General features: G+C 31.8%; 2 protein-coding genes across 3 annotated transcripts in view; one reads left to right on the top strand and one right to left on the bottom strand.

The window, feature by feature from the left end:
- Positions 1–14,199, bottom strand: part of LOC126775397 (protein I'm not dead yet) — a 39,688-nt gene extending 25,489 nt beyond the window's left edge. The window contains exon 1 of the mRNA XM_050497282.1: positions 14,034–14,199. The gene's annotated coding sequence lies outside the window, so the exon portion shown is untranslated. The remainder of the gene's footprint in view (positions 1–14,033) is intronic.
- Positions 1–24,062, top strand: part of LOC126775398 (GPI transamidase component PIG-S) — a 52,304-nt gene that overhangs the window by 15,379 nt on the left and 12,863 nt on the right. Inside the window, exons 1-2 of one of the 2 annotated variants that reach the window (XM_050497284.1) lie at positions 14,207–14,326; positions 23,654–23,744. In XM_050497284.1, coding sequence (XP_050353241.1) covers positions 14,320–14,326; positions 23,654–23,744 — 98 coding nt within the window. In that variant the 5' untranslated portion in view covers positions 14,207–14,319. Of the gene's footprint in view, positions 1–14,206; positions 14,327–23,653; positions 23,745–24,062 lie in introns of those variants that run through there. The other variant, XM_050497283.1, reaches the window with a different exon arrangement.

The raw sequence follows: 24,062 nt of genomic DNA, 5'->3' as shown, positions 1-24,062 counted from the left end.
CACAACGGTCATTTGCACTCAGTCATTCATCATTCAAACCGGAACACACGAATATAAAGTATTGATGTTTAGTTGAATAACTGATACGTGAATGGTACCCACGCCGGTGGTACCTGTCCAATATCCCGACCACGTTACTATAAATATTACTATTGTAATAAATTTAGATATTGTTGTATGCTATTATAATAAATACAAAATAAATGATACTTAAGATAAAACAGAAAATAAAAAACACATTGATTTGACACACGTAACACTTCGATTAGTGGCAAATGGTGTTTGAACAATTAAGCTATTTTAAATAATATAATAATAAATGATTTACATAATACATTTTTTTTACTGTAGGTGTTATTGCTTGGTTACCTTTTTGGTGGTTTTGGAGCTGTGACACGACCCAAGCAGTTATCTCGTGCCAATTTCTTACACAGCAAAGGATGATATGAAATGTAAAACTGATTAAGAACATGGAAAGTCAGTGTAACTTCAAAAAAAATCGTTTTTGTACTAAATAAAAAAGTATAAAATTCGTCACCAGTCGTCATTGTAAAGAAATAGTAAAAAAATAATCTAGTATTGGTTTTTATGTTAAATTTCTTAATTAAAATCATTTTATAGCAAATAATAAACACGTAACATGCAGTAAATGAAATTTATGAGCTTCATGAAGGCTTGCAACAGCGATATGAAATACGATATTTAAAAAAAAATATGATTATCTATAGTCTATTCTAACCAAAGAAGGATTAACGATAAACAAACCTTAGATTTACATATTCTATGCGAATCGATAACAGCACTTATACATATATTGTGCACTAACAACAGTTCTTGATTAATATATCTGTATTTATAATACAACAGTGTTCCACTGAACTAGTTCTATCCACTTTAATTAATACTTCCAAACTTTAGATAAAAACATCGCGGACATTAAAGACGCCATTTTTTCAAGAATCCGTAATGAAAAAAGGCTATAGATTCTTTCATTAATTAAAAAGTAACAATTCTAGTCGCAATCACTTGGGCTTAAAATTCATAATTCTAACCACTCACGCAAATTTATTATATTCAAGTGTTATGAATTTTAAGGGTTTTGATATCGCTATATTGGCTGCGATACATGCGCAAGCGCACCAAAAATAACTTGCAAAATCAAGGTTAATGCGTACATTTCGCTTTTCAGACAATGATTGTAATTTTCTTAGTTATTTATTATTAACAGTTAATTGAACGCATTCTTCTGAAAGAAAATTAATTATTGTTATAGGAAGTCAAATCAAATTAGGTAGCAAAGAAAAAACTTTTTCTAATGTTATATTACAATATTACACACTCCAACGGTAGTGTAATTATGTGTATATAGATAGATCTTACAAAACAAAGCGAGACTAAAATATTTGCTCTTTGTATACACACTGCAAGCGGGCAATGAACCAGCGTGACATAATCTCTCAAACCTGTGGGTATGATGCCCTTATGATGTAGACGTATCTAATTAGAATCGATGTACGATCACGCATCGCGTGTGACTTATTAATAACTGGCCTCCTCCTTGGTCTAATGGCTAACTTATAAGGCTACAGATTTCGAGGTCCTGGTTTCAAACTGCGTTTCGGGTTAATAAAAGTTATTGGGTTTTTTGTCAAGAAAACAATAGCACGAAGTTTGGTAGTTGGAAGTGTTGACAGTGCCTCAATTTTTATCGTTATTATCGATTTTTATCGTGTATATAACATGCTTTATTATTTAAATTTAATCTCTGTATTTGTAAAATGCATTTATCTAACTTTTAACACAAAGTCTATTTGACTGCCGTGGCAATGGAACCGGATTGATTCTTAGTAACACGTGTCTTAAATGGAGAGTAGGCAACTTTTTATATCACCTAAAGACATCCCACTTGTATGAATGAATGTATCTACGACGTACACACCTCCGTACGTCATTTAAGTGATTTAATTGTTTCCGGTTTTTTTTAATGAGAATGCTTGTTACGTAGTTTCGTAATATAATCGCTTCGTGTATATTTAATCATTACAGTTAAGCGTATAATTTTTATTGTCTTGATGTGCTGTGAATGATAAGTGATAAAAAAAATTATGAAGGTGCTATGTTAAGGATTATATCCCTAGGTTTGCCAGATTTTCAGGCACAGACTTCTCTTTATGTTTAACAATTAGAAGAAAGTGTTACCAAAACATAATTATCTTCATTTGAATACTTTTTAATTATATTTATAGGAATAAGACTATTTCTGGTGCATTTTTGGGCATTCCCGATATTCGGTATATAGTGTATAGAAATACTCACTTAAAATAAAGTGCTACCAATTTCGTATCATAAAAAAACATCCTTTTTGATTTATTTTTAATTCGCTCTAGTTAATGTATATAAGATATATGAATGCGATTCTTCGCGAGCGGTTTAAATGTAGATTTGTAGAGTCTTCATTCAATCCACATTCACGTTGTTACTAGGATTTAGTGGAGTATTAATATCTCAGGTTTGGAATTGAGCCAGTAAATGTATATTGATTGCTGAATAGCGATATAAAATACCGTTAAATTTTTATAGAAAGTGAACTTGAAAATTTAATTGAAATATATATTTATATGTGTATATATAAGAAGCCGAGATGGCGCAGTGGCAAGAACGCTTGAATCTTAACCGATGATCGTGGGTTCAAAGCCGGGTGAGCAAAACTGCATTTTCATGTGCTTAATTTGTGTTTATAATTCATCTCGTGCTTGACGGTGAAACCTGTATATGTCTAATTTCACTGATATTCTGCCACATATGTATTCCACCAACCCGCATTGGAGCAGCGTGGTAGAATAAGCTCCAAATCTTCTCCTCAAAAAGGGAGAGGAGGCCTTAGTCCAGCAGTGGGACATTCACAGGCTGTTATTGTATGTGTTTATACTTGTTTTGTTACGTATGTTATCAACCAGTTAAAGTTCTATATTCTACCCTAACCACTAAGCCATAGACAATGGCAACCTTTCATTGTGATAGCATATTTGCGGTCTTATTGTTGGTAAATAACACAATTGCTTAAAATTAATTTAATTGACGATTTTCTCCATACTAATATTTATTGATTCAAAAAAACATGATTGAAAAGCGTCATAGTAAACCGTTCCCATTTTATTATATGGTAACAAAAACACAGAATACGAATATTTTAACAGGAAAAATACAGATTATTGTTAGCTATTTATTATATACGAGAATATTCCATTACGTATAATCTCTCTTAATTGAGTGTAATCACAACCGACATTAACATCAAACGTAAGAAAAATTTCCTCGAAATCACACGCTGCCCTCAATGCGTCACTCCAGTATCACGAAAAATTAAAAAAAAAACGTAGTTTGTGCAATGTGCATGCTCATATTATATCTCATATGAATGTATATTATAATTATATTCATATAAAAACTAAACATTTACTTCATTTATTGTGTAGTAGATATTGTACAACATATATTAAAATCAATCATAATATTTATAACAAATTGTAAATAGTTTTTGACATAAATTAACTAGTGTTAACTGTTTCACAGCTGCTAAGGACTTCTCCTTAGCCCAGCTGTTTGGAGCTTTCTCCTCGAAACGACAAGAGGACCGACAGTGGGACATTTACAAGCCGTTACGCTACTTCAATTTACATAATTTATATCTAAACCATCTTCAAATAAGTCTTCTTCCCAAAAAGCGAGTAGTGGCGGTTATATTGTAAATTGAATAATATATTCCATTCAATATATGATATTATATATATGACCATGAAGTGACCAATACGTTATCGTTTCATTTGTTTCACTTCCCTGTAGCAAATCAGTAATATCGGTATGCAATTTTGATTATATATTCAAGCAATCTTGACCTTTCCGAATTGCCTTTCTTTCCTGATTACTGCACATATTCGACAAATGAAAACTAGTCGTGTTGCTATTTACTGGATGTCAAACGTCATGATAGGAAAGTTATGGTAATCAATTTTATAAGTCAATTTAAAAAGTCAATTAATTTTGCCGATTTATTAGCATAATTAATGTCTATTTTTATATATATATATATTTACTGGTGGTAGGGCTTTGTGCAAGCTCGTCTGGGTAGGTACCACCCACTCATCAGATATTCTACCGCAAAACAGCAATACTTGATATTGTTGTGTTCCGGTTTGAAGGGTGAGTGAGCCAGTGTAATTACAGGCACAAGGGACATAAAATCTTAGTTCCCAAGGTTGGTGGCGCATTGGCTGTAAGCGATGGTTGACATTTCTTACAATGCCAATGTCTAAGAGCGTTTGGTGACCACTTACCATCAGTTGGCCCATATGCTCGTCCACCTTCCTATTCTATAAAAAAAAAAAAATGCACTTTGAAGCAATATGTAAACATTATGTACTAGATCTAATTAGTCTCTCTGTTGTTTTAAATAACTATAAATACAATGACAACATCTGTTTATATTCAAAACTTCTCAATTTCATTTATTCATAAAAATTTTAGTATTTTTAGTATGTAGGTCAATATCTTTTTCAGAGAATTTTCTTCCAGCTAAATTACGTGTACGATATAGAGAGCGTAAAGCATACGTCATCACCAGCCGAAAGACGTCCACTGCTGGACAAAGGCCTCCCCAAGGATTTCAAGCATACGTACCAAATGCCAATATACAGCTTCTTGATTCACTCATACCAATATGTCTTCATAGTCTATATACCTATTTATTATTGTAAGGGCATCTTACATCCTACTCACACTAGCTTCTGGCTAGTACTTTCAAATACATATATAACTTTTAACAGATATTTACATAATTTCGTTTTTCGTTAAATTAGATATTTAATTAAACTATTGGGCATATATCCAACAAAGAAAAACGAGAAAAATAAATTATGAGTGTTATATCAAAAACTATTTCTACTTTTAAATGACTTGTAAAATCCTTCTCTCTACATATAAATGCTTATTAATGTTAGTATTTATTTCTTAGTACTTTGTATGAAATTACGTAGAAATTATTGTAATTTGAAGTTATCTAGAAAACGTTGTTGGGAACTAGATCAAAAGTGGTTTCACATCAATCATCTTTGATTCCTCGTTCTTGCATTAACGTCATATGGTTCAAAGTTAAATATAAGAAATTTGATTAATTCTATATATTTGTAAAACAAAACATTCCTTGGGCTTATTATATAAAAAATACTGGTTTGATAATGTACTTCCAACAATGAATATTATAATATGTACAAAAACAACAATAATGCACTAAAAACACAATTGTGATTTATTTTTCAAATTCAATTTGACTTTGAGTTAACTAAAACTATTTGATAGTTATATATATATAACAAAACTTAATAACATCATTATCTTAATACATTAAGTATAATATATTTTAAGTTTTGTTTTGCAGATGACTAGTTAAACAATGCTTTGTTTTCAATGTTTGACGGGCCAGTTGGCATGGTTGGTAGATACTTGCACTTCACGCTGAAGGTTGTGGGTTCGATTCCCACCCAGGACAGATATTTGTGTTTATGAACGTGTCTGTTTGTCCTGAGTCTGGATGTAATTATCTATATAAGTATGTATTTACGAAAAGAAAGTAGTATATGTAGTATATCAGTTGTCTGGTCCCAAGATATTATTATTATTATTTGTCTTCTTTCAAGAAACGAATTCAGTATTTAACTAAACATCCGCTTACGTTTATAGTTAATACGTTTAAGTTAATTTTCAATCGCTTCAAGTCTTTTACTTATACACGACTTGTAAAACCGAGTTCTGAGATGATGTGTTCAACTATGTCATTAGATGTGTTTTATGATAATTATCTTATATTGCATCTCTCGTATACATCACGTGATGTAAAGCAAGCTATATACTTTAATTCATTATGATTATCTTATACTAAGCGATTATTTTACATATTGATAACATGATTTTACATATAATAACGACACGTCCCCGCATCACGCAGGTGCAATTTACTAAATCGAAAAGATGGCTGAAATAAAATCGCTTACTAATCTAAATTAGATAAAAATAGTTATTGGGAGTTTACCTTAGAAGGTTGACACATGCTATCGTGGACTTTTCTGTAGGCCTTTTACGACCTACAACTTTCTAGTACGTTGTTTCGACGTAACTCTTAAACTTTAGCCAGCGTTAGCCATGTAAGCGTACGTAAACAGTTTTTAAGGCAAAACAACGTCGTGTATCAGCTATTTCGCAAGAAATATTTACAAATTATATACATAAAACTTCCTCGTTTAACGTTCTATATTTTAGTGAAAACCGTATCAAAATCCGTTGCGTGGCTTAGAAGAAGTAAGCGAAGATACAGACAGGCAGACAGCGACTTTATTTTATACTGATTTACAGATAAAAACTAATCAATGAAATACTTTCGCCCGAATTTAATTAATATTACGTTGTCATGGTTAGTCATTTTTTCTTTTGTATCTGCTATTGTTTATTAACTGATATCTGTATGTTCCTATAAAAAAACCCAAAGTTAAGGTCGGAAGTTAACAACTCCAAAAAGATAATAAATACTTGGACTTTTTTATTTTAAATTCCAATTATTGGTTATTATGCAGTTTGTCAGGTATATCACATATTTCTGGGAACTTCAAAACTCCATAACTTATGGAATTAATGTGAAATTTCAAACCTGCCACGACGGAATATCATTAGTGATATAGAAGTGCAATAATAGTGCCCATACTAAATAAAAAGTATTCCATCTTTTGCCAGAAAAGTACCGTAATAATAATTTCTCAATTATTTAAGCTTTTTCTTCTCGACCAAATTACTTTTTGGATTCGAACTTCGTAGATGGTTCATAGCCAGGCAATCACCGCGTAAATCTGAGGAAACCTGTATGTGTCTAATTTCACTGAAATTCTGCCACATGTGCCACGTCTGCCACATTAACCAGCCCAGCAGTTAGCTCAGCTGTGGGATAATAACAGGCTGTTCCTTTTTTACTAAACCATTATATGTATTGTTTTTTGTAAACATTATATGTATTGTATTTTGTAAACATTGTACGGAGTGTATTAAATAAAATTTTGCTCAATCATCAACATATGACACTATCGTCTGATAGTATATCTTTATGGTTGTAATTATCAAACTATACTTGAACTTTTAACACATTCATTTCGTTAAGATGCGAATTACAGGCCATTATATAATAATAAGGTGACTGTTACGCTTCGTAAGATATGCGAATGAATTTGCTATCAGTGTCAGCATTCGTGTCAATATCAAACCTTATAAATATTGTTACATTCAATGTAATTTTTTATATTACCTATTTTTTTTATTTACAGATTTTTTTTGAATATTACAACTTTTATTTCTATAATTGAAATAGACGACAGACCATCTGATGGTAAGTGCAGCCTAATGGACTACCAATCCTTGAAACTCAGATGTTATGTCCCTTGTGTCTGTAGTAAAACTGGCCCACTCATTCTTCAAACCGAGACACAACATAAGTATTGCTGATTTGCGGCAAAATATGTTATGAGTGTCAAATTATTATGAAAATAAGAAACTCTCTATTGGTTTTGGACAAAGACATTCAAAAGTCAAATCCAATAATTCGAACTGCTAATATCCTGTTACTAAATTAAATAAACAATTCGTTAAGCTTACAGATGGTAAAAAATCGTAAGTCTTGCAGTCGCATATATCTGAATAGTCTAACGGGGCATTACTTGTAACTCAAAAGTGATCGGTAATTTATGCACAGTAGTTAAATATAGGGCATAAGTCGACTTGGTTATGTTTCTTGTGCCTTTAACAATACTTGGCCTCAATGTTGGAAACAAAACGGCGTTCTTACTTAACAGTTGTACAATTATTATTGAATGTGTGAAGCCTACACGAGTTAACGCTAGACTCTTATAATCGGTGACGAGCACATTTAATAATGATATGATCAAGTAAAACAACATCTTTATTTCAATCACAATATTATTTGGTTCTCAGAATAATTCTTGGAGCGTTGCATAGAATTGAATGACGTCTTTATAACACGCGATAAATTATTGACTCAATTGGTACCACAAAGGACAGTGTGATAATGCTGATAAAATGCATTTCTAGTGAAACTAACGTTCGGTAGTTATATTTTATCTTGATTTTTAATGCCTTCGCTGAAAAATAAGCATTTATTGAATAAAGCCACATCCAAATTGGATCAGTAGTATTTGAAAAAATCAAACATATATATATATATATATACACATACATATATATATATGGGTACGTACAATACATAAGAGTATAATAGAGAATCTTCTTTTTTAAAGTCGGTTAAAGTCTAGCTGCACGTTCCGACTTCGTATGGATAAACTAAGGATTAAAATGTTCATTCATCCTCCATTTCCCTCCCTAAAAGCAGCAATTCCCTAAAATCCTTACTTAACGGATGCTTACGTTATAATCTATCTTCCCAACTTTCGAGACTGAGTTAGTCAGGACATACCTATTTTAAAAGTATTATGTTTTTACCTAACGTATAATTAAAAAAGTTAGTAATACTTTTTATTTGAAATGGCAATGCGCTTTTGACATAAATGTGTCGTATTAATCATTTGTTCATTGGAAATACTCTGACAAATAGCTTAATTAGCGGAATACCTTGCTGCGATACCCGAGGGTGAATATTTATATCTATCTGAGACACGTTTTCTGATGTAAGTTTTAAAAGCTTTTATCTCATTCATTATTTGTTACCTAAAATTGATTAAATATTGCAAATAATTTACTTTCCACTTGTCAAAACAAACACTAAGGAAATGCAGATGTATTATTGTTATACTGCTTCAGTATTTTGTACTTATTTCGTGACTCGTGCAGGTATAAACAGACCTTCTTTGTTTGCTTTGGAATACAAAGCATAAACAATTTTGAGATAACTCGTTATAAATGTATCGAATTTTGGTACAAAAAAAATTTGCATTAAAAAGGAAATTAGAAGCTGCTCTTATAATCCTGTTTTTATTTGAAAGTATTCGCTTTGTTTAGAGAGGACATTGAAGCCATTTGCTGGCGCTCAAATTGTACAAAAGGCTTAAGTGCATGTGGAAACTGTATAATATACGATGTAAGCGGATTGTATACGTCTGTTACTATTTTAATAAATGATGCACGATCTTGTTACCGAGGTAACGTTTGTGGTATTTCAGACCATTATGATCTTTGTAAGACTTGAGAAAGTTAAGTCCTCTGTTGATAAAAACGTTATTCATATCATAGTTAACTCATGCCTTTTCAAGGCATTATAAACTGAGACTAAAGCATCCAGATCGTATTGACACGCGTCATCTGTTGGTTTCGAATTGTTTTGAATTGAATGTATTACAATAAAAACAACTATGAATATGTTGATAATGTATCGCGAACAATTGCGTATTCACGAATCGTTTTAAATTCTAGTGTAGGTAAAGTGTTAACCTACAATCTTATTATTATTTTTTATTATTTATTTATTAGATCTTTTTTTTCATAAAATAGGAAGGTGGAGGAGCATATGGGCCACCTGATGGTAAGTGGTCACCAATGCCCATAGACATTGGCATTGTGAGAAATGTTAACCATCGCTTATATCACCAATGCGCCACTAACCTCGAGAACCTCTAAAATGTTATGCCCCTTGTGCCTGTAATGACTGGCTCACTCACCCTTCAAACCGGTACAGAAAAATACCAAGTTCTGCTGTTTTGCGGTAGAATATATGATGATTGGGTAGTACCTACCCAGACGAGCTTGCACAAAGCTCTACTACCAGTTAATCACAAAACCAAAAGATCACCAACAAAGTACACACAAATACACGATAAGCACACAGTTCATAAAATTAAAAAAAAACATGTGGTACCTCAATTACAGGTGATAACTACATGGACAATAAGGCAAAATACACATAGGACTAATAATAATAATAGGAAAAATAAAAAAATAATAATATATAATAATAAAGTAAAATAAAAATAATAATGATAACTAAATAGGGATAATTCCGTGTTACTTATTAATGACATTATGTACCTTCTAAATATTATTGAAACTAGAATAGAACTATTTGTTTCTCAGTGGCTTTCGTCCGAAAATCTTCAGTTTTATCAAATAATAAAGTCCTTGACACGATAAACTGTCGGACAATATTAACATAATATTTAACGACAAAATATTTGTTCCGGTGAGATTGTCTTATCTTAAACTGACCCAAGATATCTAGGGCAGGTAACAATCCAAATACGAAGCCATTATACTCTCGTTGATATATAAAACGTTTTCTATCACCTATATTAATAATTAATTGCATTTTAACGATAATTTGACAAGTATTTTAATCAATCACGACGAGCTGGTTGGCGTGGTTGGTATATACTTGCCTTTTCACGCCGAAGGTTGTGGGTTCGATTCCCACCCAGGACAGACATTTGTGTGCATAAACATGTCTGTTTTTCCTGAGTCTGGGTGTAATTATCTATATAAGTATGTATTTACAAAAGAAAAGTAGTATATGTAGTATATCAGTTGTCTGGTTTCCATAGCACAAGCTTTGTACAAGCTTAATTTGGGATCAGATGGCCGTGTGTGAAAAATGTCCCAAGATATTATTATTATTAAATTATAATAAATCAGTTGACACGTTTAAGAGTATTTATTATTACACCAATAAATATGTGAAATTGAAAACGATAATATTTCAAATGCTACAACTCTGATTCATCCCGCTCTTGATTATCGTCGTTTGAAATTCATCAATCGTAATATTTACGATCATTGATTGTTTGTTGTCGTTATTTTAATGAAATTGTGATCAATCAAAATCAATTGTGTAAAAATATTTGTCAGTTGTATGCACTATGAAAGGGCAATCGATGTACGAGTCGAAATACTTTGACGAAACAAACTGGTTGCATCTTCTGTGATGGAAAATTTTCACATTATTTTTCTTTTGGATGAATAACGATGTATATAGCACAGCATTTTTCTGACAATTCGAGTTTAATTTTCCAACATTTCCTATAACTGAAATATATTTCAAAATGGACGAAATTTTTCGGACTGCATATATAAATTAATGTATCCAAATATGTACGTGTTTGTTAAACGCTGCAATGTAGACCATGTAGGTCTACGATTATCGAACATACAGAATAACTTTATCATCATTCGGTTGCTCTTACACCATTTGTTTTAAGGTGCAGAGAGAGGCCCGTAAATGATTCTCGGATTCAAATTCATAATTTGCTGGTTTTCTTATCCTGCCAAGTCATGTAAAATGACAAATAAAAATAATGGGCTTTAGTGGACCAATTGATGTTACTTTATTTTAAGCTATTCTAAATTTTAATGGTTTTTATTAACTCCGTTCGATAAATCCGTTCATAGTAGTTTCATATAAATTGTAACAATCCCGAAACCTAAGAAATCATTACCTAAATACTTTATTTGCCCGCGACACCATGGCTAACACGTCCTAAGAAAAGGTAATAAAGAAAAGTTTTGTATCTTTGATGCGAAGGTATGTTTCTAACGGAATAAATTCAATATATTTATATATAATAGTTTAAATAAACAATTATATTAAAAAGATATATATGTATATGGAATGTGTTTGATTGTGCTAAAACTGTTCGAATAAAACACGATACCAACTATTTCTTTTAACATAAATAAAGATCCTTGAATTTACCGCCTCAATGATATTCGAATTACATAATGTAATAGGTATGTACTATGTAACTTGTTGATCAAATCAATTAGCAGTTTACCCGTTGGAAATTTTATTATGTTTTACATGTCTCGGGTATTCCTTAAGGAAACCTATTTAAGGATGTGATGGAAAAACGGTGACTTTTATTTTATTTATATTATTGCAAGTTTCCTGATAAAATTCTTTGTTTTTTATATTCGTGGTTGAGTAAATAGCATACGCAAGTGTTTCACTTACTTTTTTATTTCTAGTAAGTAGGTAGGTTAGCAAATGTCATCTGATGAAAAGTGGTCCCCATCGCTTAAAGATATTGTAGAAAAAATTAAAAACCCCTTACATCGTCAATACGCCACCAACTTTAGCAACTAAAACCGGTGCCTGTCACACATTTAAACATAATATTAAGTTGTGCTGTTTCGAGGTAGAATGTATGATAAGTGGATGGTACCCATCCATAGGGGCTTGCAGAAAGCCCTACTACAAAGTAAACTCAACTGCTGAGTATAGTAACTGGTATATAAGGCTTCTCTCCTCTCATTAGACTATTTGGAGCTTATTTAACCAGCTGCTCTAGTATAGGTCAAGATACATTTAATTTGCCATATGTCTGATACCTCACGATATGTCGAGTCTAACAATTATAAATAAACATGAAAACATGTTTAAAAGAAGTGAATTCGACACGTTTATTTAAGATCCGCGTGTTCATTCCATTAAGTGACATCTTTTCATACCAATCGTGGTAAGAAAAAATATCACATAATTTTGGTAAGCTTAGCTTACAGTATTAAAAATGCATAGTAAGAAATATTCAAGGTGAACTATGAATGAGTGTTTTATTTTTCTAGGTAGGTTATATAGTCGCTTTTTAATGCATAAGTAATTCTATCAATAGAAAAGAGCCAAGATGACCAAGTGGGTAAACCACGTGAATCGTAATCAAAGACAGCGGGTTCAATCATCATTAGAGTAGTGTGATGAAATCAGCTCCAAACCTTTTAAAGAGGAGAGGAGATTTTTACCCTTGGCACATGTACATCCCATTACGTCATTTTATTTTTTTATTCTAATGGACTGTAAAATATGAATACTTTCTTATTACTTTGTTCCGTTTTAAAAATTGAGTGAGCCAGTATAATCACAGACACAAGGGACGTAACATCTTAGACGTCACCGTTGAGAGCACACAGTATAAGGAATAGTGTTCATTTCTTAGTGTCAAGGTCTATGGGTGGAGATGACAACTTAACAGGGTCATTTGTTTATCTGCCCTCTAGATTAAATTAATAATGATACACTGGATTGTGGGATATCCGCATTAAATTAATATTTAAAATGTTTACTCATATACAAACAGAGATAAATATTTGCTTAAAGTAAAAAAAGGTTAAATAACAAGCTGCATATGTCCCACTGCTAGGCTAAAGCCTCGTCTCTTTGTTTTGAGGAAATGGTATGAATTTAATCCACCACGCTGCTCCAAAGTGGATGAAGGATGAAAATGTGACTCTTGCAGGTTACCTCATGATATTTTCCTTCAACGTCAAGAACGAGATGAATAAAATGGTACTGGCCGGATTTGATCCCGTAATTATCGATTAAGATTCACGCGGGTCCGCTGATATACCATATACCCATACACACAAATATAATATATAGAAAAAAAAATTACAATAACTTGTTTATATTTCAATATATTTCTTGCTTATATAATAAATACATTAACATAAATATACAATCATTATTAACACAATATTACTTATTTAATTTTTAGCTTCCGATATTTATTTACATATCAGACAGTTGACGTATTTAAATGTTTGTTCTATTGATTTGAATATAAAATTAGTTTATATATTTCAATGTATTTTATTGAATAAAAATTCGTGAATAATAAACAGCAAAGCATGACGATTATATTATCAAGGACTTAAATTAAAGAAATTGCAACACACTACGACTAGGAAGTTACTTTAAATAAGTATTTATGTTGTGTAACCTTGCATAAATAAAAAAATAAATAGTATATTGTATGTATAAAAATATAAATGTTTTGATTGCTTCCTAAAATAATAAACTTTAATAAGTCCACATATTAGAATATTATATTTCAATAATAACTTTTTTTTAAATATTACTACAGTAGAAATAATAAATACCAAAATACCTACATCGAGCCATGAAATGCACTATCATAACCCAATACGATTCGAATGTTGTTAATACCACGTTTTAAAATAACATGTATAATAAAAATGTCACTAACCAGAATTTGATGAAATCCTTTATTCTTCGATATTTCGTTGGATATTAATATAAATAACACAACACTTAACTTTTTTTTTAAATTAAATACACACAGTGTGTTTATATAGTTTGGCGGGAAAATTTGACAACCGCGCACGTACGGCTGACGCGCGGCGCGGATGCGGACTGAAATGAAATGAACATTTTTTTTTCCAGTATTCCCGCGTTGGTATTAGGGACGCGTTGTATTTGACGTTTTTGTTTTTAATTTGTTTGTGCGTGAACATATTCAATATAACCACGTGATGCAAGGTTCGTATGAATATTTTAATGTTACGTTTGACGTGTGCATGCTGCTAATCGCGTGCCCGGATAGATGGGTGCGTTGTGATTGATACAATCTAGCGATGGCGGCCACCTGCTACGGAACTGGACAATTATATGGGTTAATAGACTTCTCTTATACGGAATTTACCGTTACAAAAAATTTACGGTTTCTCTTTGTTTTATTACTTGGTGAAGGTGTGATCAATATATTGCCTATTTTAAAGTTATATACAACATCACTCGCCATAAATATTGTTATGAATTGCATTTCTTAATGTTACTATTGGTCTTGGTGTGGTTTATTTGTATAGTCGTATTAATGTTACTAAGGTAAATACATGTATTATTATTTCCATACAGCATAAGTACTTTCGTAATAACAAAAAGAACTAGACCATTATTTACATGATATGATTTTAAAAATGTATATATTCACAAATTTCTATTTAAATATTCCATTTTATAAAACAGTTACGAATATAAAGTAGTTACTTGGTGAATTTAGTAAAATTAAATTAAAAAATTGCTTATCATAATTCTAAAATTATTTTAAACTGTTTTTAGTCAACCCATACCGAATAATTAAATATAAAGTCATAGATAAAATATTACGTCGCTTAGAGACAAAATTGAAACCCATGAGAAACAAAGTTCGTTCGATCGCGTGGTTCGACCAATCACAGAGCAGCATTTATGACGCCACATTTTTTTTTACTACGCCGGGAGAATAATGTTTGCGGATACAAAAACTACTTGATAGTTGCATGGAGATTACGCAACGCTGGATCCATCCGAAAATAGGGGTTTATAAATGTATAAAAATGGCGGAAGACGAAAGTTGTTGGCACTGAATCGATAATCCTGGTTATAAAATGTATTTTTCTAACGCAATGACGTAAAAATCGTGTTATTTGTTCGGTAAATAAAATGTTATTTATTGGAGAATGTGAAATTTAAATCATTTGCTGTTATTTATAAGTTGGCAGCTGTTTTGTATTTAGCTAACATTGGTATTTTTTTATCCGATTTAACTCATTTTTAAATAGCTGAACCCGCGGCTTTACCTGCGTGGAATATATAAAACTTACATACAAATCACAAATTTACCCCTTCGAGGAGTGAATTAAAAAAAGTATCTTATTCTTGGGATTTAAGTTAACTGTGTACGAAATTTAATAATATCGGTTCAGTTATTTAGCCGTGAAAGCGTTGAGTTTCGTATTTATAATAGTATGGATATTGGTCAAAATTTATTTGTCTATGAAGTGTTTTGTAGAGTTTTTATGTTTGCACTAATCTGAAACGGTAATAACTTTTTTTTAGTAAATATGTCAATTATATAAAAAAAAAATAACTAACGTTGGAATGCAATATACCAGTAAAGGAAGCTTGCCCAGAGGGGCAAGATAATATTGTATTGGTTAATATATTTTATGGTGATCGGAACGATAGAAAAAAAATTGGAGCCATTATAAGGTGAAGCCGATTCGCCATTTTTTTATATTCTTAAGTTACTGTCAATAAGAAAAAATAAAGATTCTTATAAATTACAAACGTTAGCATCAAGACATATACTTACAGTATATTTCGATAAATTTATAGATATTGAAATATCTCAATAATTTATCATTTTTATTAGTAAATCACGCTGTGGCTTTGTTTGTTCAATATCGTAATTTAACGTGAACTCGCTAATATTCAAAATTAATAATGTAAATATAACGATTTTCAGTGGTTTGTATAATCGCCTCGTTTATATAGTAACACACAAATTGGTATGTTGGACTAGCTACTACAATATATATCCAATGTAGTAGGTTTTTAAAGATATTACATAACAACCAATGTCACACCATGCTATACTCCAACACTAAACCGTCCAACTCTATTTCTTTTCCTTACGTTGTGCCAATACAGTTTATCATGTATGTGGATACCACGCCTTTTTCTTAAACGTTATTTCCTAGAACTCATAATATTCTCCTAATAGGATTTTCTGCTAGATATCATATGGTTTCAGAGAGACATAAGTATTCCGTATAAAGTTTTATTTGCTATAGCTTTTCAAAACATGTCTATGAAGCAGGCGAAAATAAAATCATGAAATACACAACAGCCGAGATGGCCCAGTGGTTAAAACGCGTGAATCTTAACCGATGATCGTGTTTTATTTTAATTCATCTAGTGCTTGACGGTGAAGGAAAACATCGTGAGGAAACGTGCATGTGTAAATTTCACTGAAATTCTGCCACATGTATATTCCACCAGCCCGTATTGGAACAGCGTGGTGGAAAAGGCTCCAAACCTTCTCCACAAAAAAAAAGAAGAGAGGCCTTAGACCAGCAGTGCGACATTTACAGGCTAATACTGTACATAACTCATAAACTATACAAGATAATATAATCAATCGCGTTAGGACTTCGGAGTTCTTGCGCTGAATCTGAAAAATAAACATACTAAAATTATTTATATATGTATATATAGCTATAACTTATATACTTGAGCTTGCGAGCATTATGCTACTTATGTTTTATATATAATTTGCTCATGTTTCATATCGATAACGATTACAGTTCAGACGAATATGAATCGGTTAATTTAAGAATTTTTAAATTCAATTAATAAGCAAATCATGTAGCTATATGTTGAATATGAAAAATTAAAATGTTTATCAATTTTTCCTGTAAACACATTATTTCTGACATGTTAATACGATGTATAAGCTACCAACTGTAAATCATATAACTCATATACCTGAGTACATATACATAGTTATCTTTCAACATTCAGAATCAAAATAAACTTCATTCTATAACGCTTTTATAAGCATTTTTTTATTATTATTTGGTAATATCCGATCTGAAAATAAATTCTGCCGAGAACAACATTAAACTTAGTAGTTACTATTTTTCTCGAAAATCTAAAATATGAAAATCAACTCAACGTTTTTTGCATTTTCCTTTAAATGCCATATATTTTACGAGGTAGCTATAGAGAATAATAATATTACTAACATCAGGGGTCGTTGATGCAACCCCTAGATTAATTGCTACCCTTAAGGTAGGGGAAAGAATGGGGAATGTATATTATCCCTCTACTATCCGGACTACGATTCTGACGTAATCCATTTCTTATAGATAAATTTCAAGGATATGGCAAAATACTCCAATAATAAAAAACAAATATTGCGTCATATCTATTTTCTAATCCGGAAAAGCTGAGTGTTTATTAACGTGACCGCATGACTATCTCTCATAATAAAGGATGATTTAAATGTGTAATTTTAGGTTAGCGATTATCTTTTATAGATTTCACTAAGATATTGAACAGAGATTTTATAAATTGGCAGATCACCCTGATCCTAATTTGTGGGATGTTTATCAAAATCATGTGCCTCCAATTGTAATATCAGTTTTTTTTTTAATTTCTATTGCGTATTCCTACTAATTTGGATTGTGATTTGAGTTAATCATTATTTGTTTTCTACTGTTACTAACCTTCTTTATTTAAAGAAGTCGTACTAAATAAATAGGGATATTATTATTTTTTATATTTCAAAAAAAATATTATCGACCAAGTATTCATTAAAAATCATTGAACGGATTCACTATGACCTAACAAGACAGCTTCTATCTATTAAGTATAGTAAATACCATCCTCTAAACTTCCCACTCTTGACCAAATTGTTCCAAATTGGAAATTAAAGCATTGAAAGAGAAGACTTGACCCCATATCATAGACACATCTCGTCAGGCTAAAATTAGCTCTTAGTCTTATAACCTTTAACCGCATATTTAACACTACTTCTAATCAACAACTTCTCGCGACAACTATTATGTAAGACACAGGTAAACCACAACATGGCCTCGCCCTCAAAAATATTAATAACTTGAATACAGCGCCATCTATCTGATCCTAGCACAGTTACGAATCATCATCGTGACATACCAAATATATTGTGTGAATTTTTCATTTGCTCTTGAACCGGCGAATATGAAGTTTTAACCATCCCATACAACACCAATGCGACACCAAACTTGGGAACAAAGATGTTATGCCAGAACACAATACTACTCGGTATGTTGCTATTCAGCGTCAGCGTCATTCAGACATCTCGTCTTATACACGATGTAATTTAATATAAATGTCAGCAATTTCTGTTCTCATCAACTTGATAGCATACATACACAAGGTACAACATAATCAGATAAAAGATATATATATATTTATATTTGTAGTAATTTATTAAAAGATAATTTTCTTAAAAGCTTTTCGTTGTTTCTTTTTTTTTTTGTTTGTTAGAAACGTCCAATAAAAAAGAATTTTATTTTCGACGCCATTTTGTTTGCAAACTTATATTTAACTTCACGTGTATGGGGGACAAATTTTGCTGCGGAATTTTCAAAGAACTCCAAACTTAAACTTTGCGTAAGTTTTTAGGTGCTTTCTGTAAGAATACACCTCGTATCTCACTCATGCAATTCTGGAAACTGACTTACGAAAGAGTTGTGAGTTGATACGTACTATCTATTAAATTATTGCCTTAGGTATATTTTAAATTTTAAATAATTATGTATACTTTCATAGCGGGTCAAAATATAGACACACATATGTCGACGAATGTTAACGCCCGATTTAGGACAAAAGTATTATCTTTTGCAATAAAATTGTAAATTTTTATAATTGTTTATTTTTCTTTGTCAAGATTTATACAAATATATGTCATTGAGTTTGTTTAGCACAATCAAAGATAAAAAGAAGGATCATAGTTATTTGGAAATTACGTAACGCTAAGAAAACTCATGCACTGGTCACGCCACGCTCTTTGTCAAATGAACATTTTGTTTGGAGTTTTGTCGCGTTAAAGAATCATTTTATTAAAGGGTTGTCTTAAACAAATAAACTCTAGCGACTTTTTGTATCAAGGGACCCCATTCTTCATATTTGTTTAGGGCGCCGAGTGCTCAGGCTCGCGTTGCATGTTGCATGTTTTAATTTTATTATAATTTAGAACAAATAAATAGTAAATAGTAGTAAGCGAATAAAAGAGTAATTAGATAAAACTTTATAAGATCATTATCGTTAATTTTCTTAAGATCGGAAAGGTTTGTTTGTCCTAATTGGTTTAATTTAGACTATAACGGCATGTCAAAATCTTCTAAGTCTACAAATATTATACATATATATATACTTTGATTCATGAGATATATTCCGCATACTTTATTTATAGTTAACCCTCATCACAACTTCTATATATATTCAAGTTAAGTCCATATTTGCATCACAACACAAAATGTTACTATGAAATCAAAATATATTAAAAAAATTCAAAACGAATTTAGCAATTAATGTATTGTTAGTGTTTTTGAAATAAATTATTTTGCTTTGATAACCTTACATATCAAAGGTGTTATGTAATAATTTTTTTTGCATTAAATCAGTTAACGTATGTGTATATATTTACATTTTATTTAAACGCAATTTTATATTCGATAAATGTCTCGATCTTTGCCCTTTTTTCTATATTTGATCTGCGATTAATAAATAATTATGCAATGTCTTCGATATGGACATATAAATACACCTATGTACTTACAATAACAGCCTGTTAATGTCCCACTGCTGGGCTAAAGCCTCCTCCCCCTTTTGAGGAGATGGTGTGAAGCTTATTCCACCACGCTACGTTTGGTTGAATACACACGTGGCAGAATTTCAATGACCTTTAAAGTACATTCTTTTGCGAAAAAAGAACACAAAACAGTAAAATTGATGTATTTCAATAAATAAAATTTAGACTATCAATCTAATACAATACCAAATTCTTCTTTATTCAAGTAGACTCATAAAAACTCTTCTCATGTAACTACTTAATACTGACACTATTGAAATGTAAAGCTAAAATTTAAATTTAGCTTTAATATGTAAAGCTACCAATTCGATATGTAGCTACTGATACAGATACCAAGAAAAACCGGTAAGACATTCAGTAGCTATTATTTTTCATCAATTTACACGGATATGTTAATTAATATATCTGCATAAAAACAAGTGGTATGACTTGGCTATAGATCAAAGTAACAAAGCTATATTTATATTTACATATTTGAATACATATTCGACCAATAAATAAATCAATAAGTTTCAACTTATCCCAACAACTCCCAATTCCATTAATTTGTAACGGCTAGGTTACGTTACCGATTATTTTTTAATCCAACTCTGACTGACATGCAAACCGATGTATCAGTAGAATAAGAAAAATGACAAGATTTCGTTTCGATTCAATTGTGATAAATTGACAATTTGTTAGTAGAATCGGTTATCTATTTAATTTCAAAGTTAATGAGGTAATAATCATTGTAACCATCTATAACTCACTAAGGTTGTGTATGTTGAATATTTGAAAACATCCCTTTTGGGAAAAGTTATTAATGAGAACAATGATATATTCTTCTAAATTGTCCGTTTCTCTGTCGATGCAGTCTTCACCTGGAGTGATGACTTAATTTCCCTTTGGGTGGTGGAGCGTATTCACGTGTCAACTCATAGTATTTTTGGTGTTGGGCATAGCGAACATATTTGTCCAGGGGTTAAAATTTAAAAATGCCTGTGTGTTTACCTGTATCATGTTATCTCTAGTACTTAAAACGCATAAGTTTTCTGGTTCTAACCAGATAATCTCAAAGTTTCAGAATAAGTTATCAAACTATGGTACCAATTCGAACAGATTAACACAAAGCCCTTACAACGATATAATAAATGTTCAAAGCAGTATCAGCATTAGCTTGCATATATTATAATGACAGATAATAATATTCTGCATTTAGGTCAAAAACGTGTTCTAGATAACCAATGGCGAAGGTCCTCAAAGCGTCCGCTCCTCATTAAAATAAAAGTTATTATTAATAGTTTCACGCTGCAATTCTACAAGCTCTTTATGAGTAAAAGTTTATCTTATCGTTCATGGGATCGTTTAACATGGGGGGCATGCGTGTTAATGTTATCAAAGGAAGTTCGATGATTAGAAAAGGAAATGCAGTCATAGAACTTTCTAGTGACTAAGTAAAGTAAAGTCAATTCCATATCTTGGCTTTAAACTCGAGTTAAAAACTATACTGTGCGTTCTGATCGATTTTCAACAATTTGAACCGAGCGAGGCAACAGCGCAGAATAGATTATAGTGCGTTAAGAGTGCCTCTTTATTCCCTTACTCTCGTATTCCGATAAAGATCATGCTTTCTGAGGAACGAGGGTGCACATGGCCAATAAACTCGAATCTGTTTTTAAGAATTTCTTGACATTGAATGGTTTTGCCTCATAAGCAAGCTACTAGACCAAAGAATTTGTTTATTATATAACATAGTACATAGGTATCCTAGATATCAATTATACCTGAGTGTTACGTATCATTGCAGGGTCAGGTGTTAAGTAGTGGACCGAGATGTAATTGAGAACAATGACCACTTATAGAACACTATGAATTAATGAAACTATATACATTCTAGTAATCACGATCAGTGACCGTTAAACAGACCTAATAACCTCAAGAGCTGACATCTTATTAAGATGTCAGTTCTTGAGGTTATTACATCTGTGTTAGTAGATCGTTCTCTAATATTGACAAATTTTACCGAAAAGGAAAACTTACTTTAAGTCGTAATTCTTGGCATTCACTTGGCACTGGTGGTAGGGCTTTGTGAAAGCTCGTCTGGGTAGGTACCACCGATCAGATATTCTACCGCAAAACAGCAGTACTTGGTATTGTTGTGTTCCGGTTTGAATGGTGAGTGAGCCAGTGTAGTTACAGGCACAAGGGACATAAAATTTTAGTTCCCAATGTTGGTGGCGCATTGGCTATGTAAGCGATGGTTGACATTTCTTGCAATGCCAATGTCTAAGGGCGTTTGGTGACCACTTACCATCAGGTGGCCCATTTCCCATTCCATCCCATTGGCCCATAATCGCTTACCCAGAGGTTAAATGACATATTCAATTAAGGAGAGTTTTTAATAATCAATGAAAGATAAATAGTGCACTTAACCGGGTTCTTCTTAATTGGATCCAAGTGGAGAAGATTTTCTCGAACTTTGCTCCTAGGATAGGTTAATGTCTAGAGTCCAGATTCATTGCTATATGTTTTAATTATATAACAAATGTACTATGATGATATAAAAATATGTATCAAAATTAACTTAAATATATTACTAGAGATTATTAATTTCTTAAAATTAATTATGGTAAATTAACTCGTACATTTTTGTAACTATCAAGTACAAAAAACTTACAAATTTAATTTGATTTGAAACATTTTGAGCGTTATGTTAATCTATATTCGCACACAGTTTTAACTATCTCAAAATTGTCAAACTATAATTTGAAAATTCATCCTTTATGTACTTAAGTACTAACTAAGTAGTCTAATTGCGTAATACTATCGGCGCCATGAAACACTGAAATCTGAACCGAACGTCTAACGTATACGTTTCCTTTCCTGCATGGGCAATGGACAATGACAAGTGTTTATTAAACTGCGAGGCGTCTGTAATATCAGACCGTGACGCATGTTGTCTTAAAACGCAGTACAATCAATAAACACTTCTATTGAGAACACGAGTAATTAATGAAATACATCACTGGCACGTTGAAGACTTTATAGACTTGTAATGAACTCGCCAGGCAATATCGTTAACATCAAGATAACTAGAAGATACAAAAATATAACTAGCAAATGATGATCCTCAATCTGAACTAATTTTGGCCATTAATTTTTTTTTAATGAATTCTAGGAAGACTACCAGCAACAGGACCACTTGATATTATGTCCCTTATTGTCAATCCAATTGTTATTATCCAGTCGAATGGCCCAGTGATAAGAACGCGTGACTCTTAACCGATGATCGTGGATTCAAACCCGGGCTAGCACTACTGAAGTTATTCATGAGCTTAATTTGTAATTATAATTCATCTCATGCTTTTCAACGTGCATGTGTGTATTTCACCAACCCGCATTGGAGCAGCGTGGTGAAATAAGCTCCAAACCGTCTCCTCAAAAAGGGAGAGGAGGCCTTAGCCCAGCAGTGGGACATTCACAGGCTGTTACCATACCAGTCGAATAGAAGTTTCATAAATATTATATTAAGCATAGTGTACATCATATTTCTTGTAATGAAAACAATTTGTACTTAAAATATTAATAACTTTAATAAAAACACTATTTTATTATGAGATACAAACGCATAGTTTGTTTGTAATACAGAGAAATCACATAAATACAAAAAAAATGAAGGTAAAATATTACCATTAATTTTTCAGAAGCGAATCGCATGTGGGCGAGTGCCTCCTTCGTAGGCGTGCTCATCATCATCGGCCTGCCGCTTTGGTGGAAAACTACAGAAGTATACAGGTTATTTAAAAGTTTAAATAATCCTAGCATTACATACTTACTTGGTGGTAGGGCTTGGTGCAAACCTTTCTGGGGAAGTAGCACTTACTCTTCTAAACAAATATTTAGTGTTGTTGTTTTCCGGTTTGAAGGGTGAGTTACCCAGTGTAACTACTGCACTAGGGATGTATTATCTAGTTCTCAAACTTGTTGGTGCAATAGCGATGTAAAGGAGATACTTAATATTTTTTTCAAGTGCCAATGTCTATATGGGTGGTGCTGACCATCAGGTGACCCATTTGCACGTCCGTCTACCAATTCTATAAAAAATATGTATAA

Source organism: Nymphalis io, chromosome 18 (genome assembly GCF_905147045.1).
Source record: "Nymphalis io chromosome 18, ilAglIoxx1.1, whole genome shotgun sequence".
Classification (NCBI taxonomy): domain Eukaryota; kingdom Metazoa; phylum Arthropoda; class Insecta; order Lepidoptera; family Nymphalidae; genus Nymphalis; species Nymphalis io.
Note: the sequence above shows the minus strand (reverse complement) of the source record. Positions and strands in the feature narration are given on the sequence as shown.